We start from the raw sequence: 10103 nt of genomic DNA, 5'->3' as shown, positions 1-10103 counted from the left end.
TTGGTATATATAACCCTATATCTGACTCTTTTAGTTTTAGGACTTACAAACAACCGTTATGTGAACAAAACTATAATACTCTCTTTAGCAACTTTGTGGCGAGAGTATAAAAACTGAGGGCACAGTTCGTATATATACAGACAGACGGACAGACGAACATGGCTAAATCGACTCAGCTCAGTATACTGATCACTTATATTGTATATTGTATTGACGCTTCCTTCTGGGTGTTACAAACTTCGTGACAAACTTAATATACCCTGTTCAGATTATAGTGAGACTACCAGCTAAACCCTACCTATTTCTCAGGTCATACTTAGAATGAAGAAATTTTTAAGTTAGAATTAATGATAACACTTCCTACGTATGAATACGAGGTCAAAGCAAGTGTTCCGCAAGACTGCGTGCTTGGCCCAACACTGTACACGATTTTCACTGCCGACATGCCAATAATAAACGACGAAAATATAACTGCTGTCACATATGCGGACGGCACCGCCATTCTTGCATGTGCTTACTCTGCAAACGAAGCATCTGAAACTGTTCAAAAACAACTGAACGCAGTAAAATCCTGACTTCGAAATTGGAACATTATGTATTTATAACAATTATTCCAGAATGCACTAGCACTAAGTACCTCGGGATGCAAACGAGATCAGCTAAAAGTCAAGACGAGAAAAATGTACTGGTTACTGGGTCCCAAATCGAAACTTAATCTAAAAAATAAGGTGATCCTATATAAAACCATTTTAAACCCGATTTGGGCATATGGAATTAAAATCTGGAGAACTGCAAGTAAATCGAACGTAGAACTAATTCGAAGATATTAGTCGAAAACATTCAGGTAATCAACCAAACGCTCCATGGCACACCAAAAATATTAACTTACACAAAGAACTTGAAATAAATAGGGTGAGGAGCGAGATTCAGAAACTCAGTTCAAGATACCTTAATCGCCTAAGCTGCCGCCTCAACATATACACCATTAACCTACTGGACAACAGTGAAGATACTCGCCGACTACAAAGGCTACATCCCTAAGACTTACCATTCAGATTTTAAGTTTAACTGAATAAATTAAATTGTAAAGTTTATGTAATACTAAATTAAGTGAATGGTGATAGGTAGTACAAATCTTATCCTTTAAATACCTGTATGTATTTAATGCATTAATTGCAATTTTAACATCAAAGCGAATCTTAGATATAATAACATTTGCTTATTGTCACACGACAGATTGTAAATGAAATGAAATAATAAAAAGCAAAGATACATAATTCAGAGGCAAATGAAATGTAATGATGAAAAAGTGTATGTGTATGTATGTATGTATGTCAGTTCAAATAATCAGTTATTAGTCTCTTCTGTATGATGGATTTAAACCTTAGCAAAGCATGAAGCTTGCTGAACTTTTTGACATTAGCGACAGTCGATATTTTATGGAGTTCTTTGATACTCACAGGTGCTTTACGTTTAGCTTACTTCGTGTATATATTTTTGAAATTCCGAAGATACTTTCGTTCTCTTCACTCAAAAGTGAGTGACTTGAATTTTTATAATGGTTAACATCAAAGTTGTTTTAGTATCGAAATTTTTATAAAAAACGATTACATAGAATCCCAACATTCTTCCTCTTTGCTGCAGCTTAAAAGCTAAAGTAGTTGAAGAGAAAAGTCGAGTCAAAGTCAAAAAATCTCTCTGCATAGGATTTGTTTGGCTTCACGTATACGAGAGAATTAGTGTATATTCACAGCTGCCGACAGATGTTTTAAACGTCTACAAAATGTATTACTTGCATCCGCTCAAATACTAAAAGATTTCTTACCCAAATTTTGTATATGAATTTATAGAGATCTGCCAACTAAAGCTGTCAAAACAAACCTACAAAGCTTGTATATTTCTTTTAGTCCTACTCGTTGGGATAAACGAGCGTGTGTGTGTACTTACATACTGTACCTATGTTAATAGAACTGTGTGAATTTGTCATGTGTACTTAGCGACAAAAGTTTAAGTTGCTCCAGACTTGTCGCACACTTGTCGCATATCACTTAAAGTTCTCATATTTGTTAACAAACGGGTCTATAAAATGAATGCATAAGTACGGACATATATCTTGAACACTCTGTAGGGAAAATAAGCCAATGTAAGTAGATACCGTGTAATAACTTCGAAAATAATCTTCGAAATTGAGATATTTTTGCTTTCATAAAAATTCAAGAGAAAGTCTGCAAATGTACTAAATTCTTTGAATCCATCCATTGAAACTTTAAATTTGATTCTATGGGTTTCCAACAGGGCTTATTATATGGTGTATATGTCTCCAAATCGTTAAACTTATTTCTGACTTGCCGACAATCGTCATTTGTTTTACGCAGCGATTGAGAGGTGACTGCACACTGTCGTCGGCAAAGTTTTACAATTTCAATTTCGCACAAGTATCTGCCTTACATGTGCTATGTGCATGTGAAAATGAAGAAGCCAAACATATTAGCAAATGTGCACATATAACAACAAGTCTCATAAGAGGCAAAACAAAGTGTAAAGTAGGTAACAGAGCTAAGCAGTTGTGGCAGTTAGAATTTATTCTGGAATTTCAAATTGTTTTTGGAAAAGTTTTGGAAGTTGCGGCTTGTGAAAAGTTCGTTTGTATTTGTGTTTAATTGGAATAATATGCTTGTATTCCTTAAATGTGGTATATGGCGTATACGCAACTTTTTGCTTACATGAAAATTTAAAGAAAATATTGTAATAAATCACAACAGAAATGCTAAAATTGAGAGAAATCGAGAACATTTCGAAACAACACTTTAGATGGTGACTGAGTTAGGGTTAATATTAAAAGCAAATAGAGTATAAAATCAACGGCAAGTTCCACATAAGCTTTTATACTCTCGCAACATGTTGGAACAGAAAGTACAATAATACTTAAAACTGATCGACATAGGTATGGAGTTATGTATATGTTATTTATCAGGATGACGATGCGAGTTGAATTAAAAGTGAGTGTCTGCCAAATCATCCGTACCGGCCAAGCGACTTGAGTAAAAATTGATATATCTCGATGAAACTTTGTACATGTGGTTATTGGAAAGCCTACTTCTCAAACAACATAATTATAGATGTACATTTTATAGCATATACTTATATATTAAGAATCAATTAATATATCGGGATAAAAATAGTGCTTTTAAAATTTGCCATAAATTAATTATCTATTTTCAAGCCTCTAGGTGCTGAATTGGTGAACCTTGTTGCATATGTCTGACTTTATGCTTAAAATATCAGAGATATGTTCTTAAAATACTCGTATCGAAAATGGGTAAAATCGAGCTAAAACGGCTACTACTTCCGTGGACCAATATTAACATTTGATATTTTGAACTTTCAAATGTCTTGACGCGGTGTGTTCAAAAATAAGTGATGTTTTCGTAAAAAAATTATGCATTGAATTACATTTAAATCCTCATACCAATTCTTCTTTCATTCGTCGACACACTAGCCTTTAGTTCTATCAGCGATTTTCATCTATTTAGTAATACGAAAGCTTTTTAGCTTTTCTTCATTTTTAGAAATACGAGAAAGTCAATCGAAGCCGCGAATGATGACAATGGAAACTGGTTATAATAATGTTTTGCGCAAAAAATCCACATACCAATTCTTCAATTAATTTCGTTCAACGAAAGAAAATAGCCGAACTCATAAAATTACTACGTTTAAGATTCTTCTTCTTCCATACTTACCCGTAACGTTTAAGATTAGCCGCTTTAGATAAAGCATGCAATGAATACAGCTGACATTTTTATCATACGTTGATCAGGAGCATGTATATCAACATAGAAGAGCTAAGGACAGGGGTAAACGAATATTTGAAACTCTGCAACTTGCATGAATAAAAGCCCGAGAAATTCTTTCAAGGATTATAGGAGTTGGGAGTAGTATTGATCAGGCTTAATCTATCGCCAGAGCCTGCGCCATGAAAAGTTGCTAAAGGGGGTTATAATCTCAGCAGATTTAAGCATGTGAACAACCTCCCCACGGACAAACTCAGGTTACTTTTCGCATTCCACACTGGCCACTCTAATACTTGTAAAGCATGCGAGTAGTTTTTTCTGCTGAAGGTAGCCTCAAACTTCTGCTTCAGATAAACGCACTTGGATCCATATTACCTAATTGATTATATCAGTACAAAATTGTCGCATTTTTAGTGATTATAATTTAATAGCCATTGTTGAGACACCGTTATATCTCCATAAAGTTATTCCTTGGTGTACTCTATGGAGAGAGGGAATCATTGGTCCATATTTTTTCAAAAGTGAACCTAGTCATAATTTTACAATCAATGGGGCACGCTACAGAACCATGAGTAATGGCATTACATTGACAAATGCACAATCGAAATTTGGGTATTTAATTTGTTGATATTCGAAAATTTCGATAAATTGACAAAAAATATATATAATAATGCATTTATCTGGATTAGAAGTATTGAAAAATATATTCAAAATTCAGCTTAAAATATAAGTTTAAAATACAAAACCTTAATGTGAGTGCGCACACGCTCTCATTGCCAACATGCGTTAGGTTGTTACGTTGTTACGTTGACTACACGTTCCACTTGCACTGCGTTATTTTAATCCGAGCGATATTCTTTTAGGTAGATGTGACTAACTCAGTGCGCTGACCAAATAACTCGTCTGTTATCTGCAATAAGCAACAATGAACAGGTGAACCATTTCACCTGAATGCGCACAAAAGTGGTGTGCTGTTTAATATTACACGTAAAATGTCGAAATGAAACATCTGCAGCTTTGAACAGCTTTGCATGGCTGCACCAACAGCCGAACTCTCACAGCGCGCATATTACTGGCTTAATCGAAAATTGTGATAATATATGTGAAGCAATGTTCATGCATACATATGCGTACATTACTTATCCACCAAAAGCCTTTGACTCTAAGAGGAAAATGTGTGAACGCAGAGATATGAAATAAGCACGAAAGCGACAACTCGTTAACGGAAGGAAGTAATACAAGGCGCTGTAAATATATTTGCCTGTATGAATATATGCGGAAGACATTGTTCACACGAGAACTATTTTTTGTCGCCCAAACCAAAATAAATCAAAAATAGTTTTGCACACTGCGTGCATGAAGCGTATAAGAATTTGAGAAGGGGTGTATGAAAGAAAATCCGACTCAAGCGTCGCACTCATATCGCTGTTGTGAACGCAATGAGCGACAAAAAGAGAGAATTTGCTGATAATGAGCTACCAAAAAAGTCCCCGCCTGAACACAGTGTAACACTGATTTCATAGAAAAGTTCATTTTCATTCGCCCAAATATTTCATTACTAGCGATTTATTAAAAAATGGGATTTCTAAAATGAGAATTATATAGCGCGGTTTTCAATAAAGAAGCTAAACAATTAGGCCAATAGAGACAGCAAACGACGTCATATTTTCCCCGCACTTTTGAGGTTACTCTTTAGTTTTTTAACTACCGAAATTCAGAGTCAGTGACCTCAAAGTTAAGAGCGCTGCGTAAAATTTATGCGCGTCATATTCGTCCCGTCCGAACAACCATTGAGCGTCTAGTGAAAAAATTTGAATTCGCAGGCACAGTACAAAATGTTTCAGTGTGAGTGAGACAAAGTTTCCGTCTCAAATCTGTCTCTCATACGTCGTTCTCAAGCGCTGGGCATTTCCGTGACGTCGTGGTGGCAAAAATTTTGCTGAGGCTGGGCTGAGCAACAACTTGAGGCCCATTTCTGGTTGAATGGCTTCGTCAATAAGCACACTATGCGTTATGGGCCGGCGGGCTCATTGGGCCATATTTTTTCGGTGATGATCAAGACCAGAATATTATTGTGAGTGTGAGTGAGTACCGCTCAATGATAACCGGATATATTTGGTCGAATTGTATGATATGGACTTGGAAAAATTGTGGTTCGAACAACACTGCGTTCAAACTGGGTTAAACCGTCTGAAGATTTCCAGTAGTCTGAAAAGTAGGCCTTCAGGGCGACTATGGCTTTCTCTTCTGTCTACAATTTATCTCCTTCAAATAACAGCTCCTCGATAGAATTCTTTGACAAAATAGAGCTCTATGGCCACTTTGCCATTTTACAGGTAGCCAATGATGTGTTCAGAATTTGTGAAAAACTAATACCGGTGAATCCATGTTTCACCGACGGTGATGAAATGATGTTGAAACTTTTTCGAGAGGTCCTCAAAAAGTGTCAGAGGTCTCAGAGCAATTGTTCCGAAACAGTAAACGCGAACCCATCGCGAAAACAGCCTTCTCATGCCGAATAAGCCATTTAGCTTACTGCTACACCGTACCAGTTTATTAAGTGATTGGCCAAAACGAAAATTATTGAATCGGAGATCGACGACGTGGCATTGCATGCTTATTATTCTAGAATACATACCAACAACAACTGCTTATATAATATTGATTTTTTATTTACAGAACGGCATCTGCATCTTTCTCATGCAATATTTCACTGACCTTTACAAAATTACTGACATTTTTCATTTTCATAAATTTATTTTGCTCAAAGACTGTTGTGCATACAAAAATTTTGATAGATCTCATAGTTATCAGACTACAGCTGCAGTGCATAAACCTAGTATACATATGCATGTTTATAGAAGGACATAAGCTCATATGCAGAAATTCCGTTCACCACGTACTTGTTTGCTCATTCATTCATCTTCATTATGACAGCCAACAGGGAGTAAGCTGTCTTACAGATCGAGACGAAAGTATCCAGATTAATGCGTACAATACCACCGGCCATGGCTGTATGACTCTTCAATGAGCGCTCACAGAAGATTACCATATTTTTGCGAAATTTTTGTGTCTGCTCCACCCAGTTGCTGCAGAACATCTCAACGTGCAGCTTATCGAAAAGTAATTGAAATGTTGTGCCATAGTAACAGATGGGAAAGATTTCCAACGGCACCGCGATCAAATAGGATACAAAGTACAAGCGATCGAACGGTGCATCTACATAGAATAGTAATGCGGCTAGAGATAGGCATATGTTGACAGCTGTAACGGCGAACTGCAGAAACATCGGTAGCGACATGATATTTTGAATGACATTGAGCATGCTGGGAATAAAAATATTACGAAAGTATAAGACTGGATGTGTCAGCAAGTCAAAATGTTAGTATATGAAAAGAAACAACAAGAAAGCAGAATAATAACTACATAAAATAAACATTTCTCTACTTATGAACAAGAGCACCATTTGCCTTATCGATATAAAAAGAGGCTAAGTTTGGAAGCAGCCAAATTCTTGTTTGTTTGGAACCTCAAGGGGGTTTTGAAATTCCTTCGCACCATAAACGTCTTCCAACATTAATGCTAAAGCTACTAAAATATTCCCCTGTTGTCTCGTGAACTTTTTACGATGCGATGGAACCGCTTTCACTTTACTTCAGGCAAGGTTTCCAAGATGAAACTATTGCAGGTGAATCTCTACTCTCCCTGCTCCCAGGGTTGTATACAATTTCGTAACCAAACCAGCATCAAATTTTTTGGCTCGATGAACCAATCATGTGGCATTTCCAGGTCCTTCATATTATGGGGACATGGCTTGTCTGCAGGTATGTTGTCGTTCTGGCAGGCGTTTCTGGCATTGTTTATAGCAGAAATACCACATTTCCATAATCTTTCTGTTGTATTTAGATGGAGGGAGTTCTGGATGATAAAGGTGTTTCTGAGTCTCTTTTGCCTCTGCTATTTAGGGTCAGGTGCTTTTTGTTGTTCGTAGTTTAATGAAATAGCATTCTAAAGATATCATCTGAACGAGTACATCGTATCATTCATAAATATTTGAATATGAAAAGGCTCTGCGCAAAATGAGTGCCACATAGTGATTCTTCGGATCTTTGTTTATTTGTTGGAAATGTTAAATCGCAAAAAACCCGAATTTTGACGTCGATATGTGACAACTGATAAATCATGGCTCCATCATTACACTCCAAAGATCAATCGACAGTCAATCGAGTGGACTGCCTACGACAAACCCGCTCCAAGGCGTGAAAAACGAAACAGTCAGCTAGCAAGATTATGGCGTCTGTCTTTTATGATGCGAATGGTGTATTTTTATTGACTACCATGAAAAGGGAAGGACCATCAACAGCGATTATTACAGAGAATTGCTATACCGTTTGACGGCCAAAAACGCTGAAACTGCTATTTCACCAAACCAATACTCAGCTTTACCGACTTAAGCAGCTGCTGTAAATAAACTGGTTGACATATCGCATATTTGGCACGGTAATTAAGGAGACTTCTACCAACTTATTAAAATACTTTTTGAAATGTCATCTACCCTTGGAATTTAAGTACAATTTCCGGGTGCTTTTTTGTCACAATGTAAGTCACACTCCATCAAAACTTGATAAAATAATGAAACGATTGACATGTATAATCTGTTCAAGTGTTTGATAATATTTTTGGAATACTTGCGATCATTAAGAGATTTCAGCGGCCGTTGACTCAACTTGAAAATTAGAGAGGTTATAAGAATGTGCTTACCATGGATCAATATGAAAATCTCACGGCTACTCCATCGATGCTATACAATTTTAGTGGCGACCTCCTGTGCAATGACTCATGTATATAATTTTATACGTGAACTGTCTGTTAACTAAATCATGATGTAGACTACGACCAAAGAGGCCTCCATTAATTTTATAATTTCTTACAACAACCGATAACAATTTCAGTTAAGATATTGAAAAAATACTCAGAATCCGATGTACATGTAATATAAATTACGTAATACTTTGACCAGAACTTTCACGATATAACTAGAAAACATACGTTCACAGTTTTTAGCTGAAAACTTCTTCCATTCAGGTTATGGCAAGGACTGTTTCACAGCCATTTCCCATTTTCTCTTCAGTTCTACTCACTTATAGAGCTGCTTTTGGTCTTTGATGCAACACAGCAGCTCCTCCTCATTGGCAGCGAGACTCTCCGTCGCGTAGCCGATTTGTGAAACTCTAATACCCAGCAGTTTGATGTGGGCCGACAGCAGCGCTAAACCCATAGTTGGCAAGAAATCGTTAACGAAATTTTGCAGCAATTGATAGGAGACGCCAACAAATTGATAAGAATGCGCTACATAGAACTTTAAATCCGATGCACGCCAGTCGAACGGGAACCAGGCCGGATAGAACAATTTATGCTCATTACTAGAGAAAACCATCAGCTCCGCCGTCACGCCCACAGCACTGTAAATACTAAGGAAGCCGAAGGTAATGCGACGAATTTCTTTACGTAACTGCACGAAATAACGGCGCTCACACGGACTCTGTGCACGTGCATCCAATGTAGCAATGATGGACTCCAACTCACGTATGCGCGACATTCTCGTGACATAGATGACAAATTTCGCGCTGCAAATCGAACAGACAACACATGCGGCGAGGTTCTGTATATTGGTCGAGCCATCAGCACTACTGAAGAGTGCCAAGGCGAGATGCAGTGGATAGCAGAAGGTAACGAGCACATGCAACAGCACCGAATAGCCGCGATAATAGACGCTGGAGTTGGACGCGTTAATACCGAGCACTTTGAAGCACGCCCAATGAAGTTTGAGAAATGAGCGGGTATCAACTGCGTCTAACGCCGGTTGCGGCACCGATAATGCTGATGGCGACATTTCGCGATTTTAGTTAAAAGGTGTTTACGCTTAGCGCTAAAAATTCGCCCTTTTATATGTTCTGTGGTGCGAGGATGCACACATGGTATCGACTATTAGACGTGTGATTGTGAACAACCAGTGAATAATTATTTAAATTTAGTAATTATTTTAATAGGTCCACTTGATTAAAAATGTGCTAAATAAATTATTTTGTATTCAAAGTGGTTAGCTAAAATGCTGTTAAGTGTACACATATTTCAACGCTATCACGTCAAATTATACAGAAATATTGACACTTGCAATGAAAGTAACAACAACAGCTAACGCTTGTAACGCAACAACGTCACGCCAACAGTGGGTCGAGCTCAAATCTTTAAGGAATAAACTGTATTTAAAATATGGCGGTTAGGACCGTTGAAAAGTTTCGCCAGGTCCTA

At 37.3% G+C, this 10103-nt stretch overlaps 1 protein-coding gene across 1 annotated transcript; it reads right to left on the bottom strand.

Moving 5' to 3' along the window:
- Positions 1 to 6702: 6702 nt before the first annotated feature.
- LOC108978964 (odorant receptor 59a-like) lies at positions 6703 to 9684 on the bottom strand. The gene is made up of 2 exons (XM_018949489.1): positions 8933 to 9684; positions 6703 to 7117 (listed from the first exon to the last, which is right to left on the bottom strand). The coding sequence occupies exons 1-2, from the start codon at positions 9682 to 9684 to the stop codon at positions 6703 to 6705; spliced, it is 1167 nt and encodes a 388-aa protein (XP_018805034.1).
- Between the last annotated feature and the right edge of the window lie 419 nt (positions 9685 to 10103).

The sequence above is a fragment of the Bactrocera latifrons genome, unplaced genomic scaffold (assembly GCF_001853355.1).
Source record: "Bactrocera latifrons isolate USDA-ARS-PBARC rearing strain unplaced genomic scaffold, ASM185335v1 scaffold_13, whole genome shotgun sequence".
NCBI classification, from domain to species: domain Eukaryota; kingdom Metazoa; phylum Arthropoda; class Insecta; order Diptera; family Tephritidae; genus Bactrocera; species Bactrocera latifrons.
The sequence above is the reverse complement of the archived record's forward strand: the minus strand, read 5'-3'. Positions and strand labels throughout refer to the sequence as shown.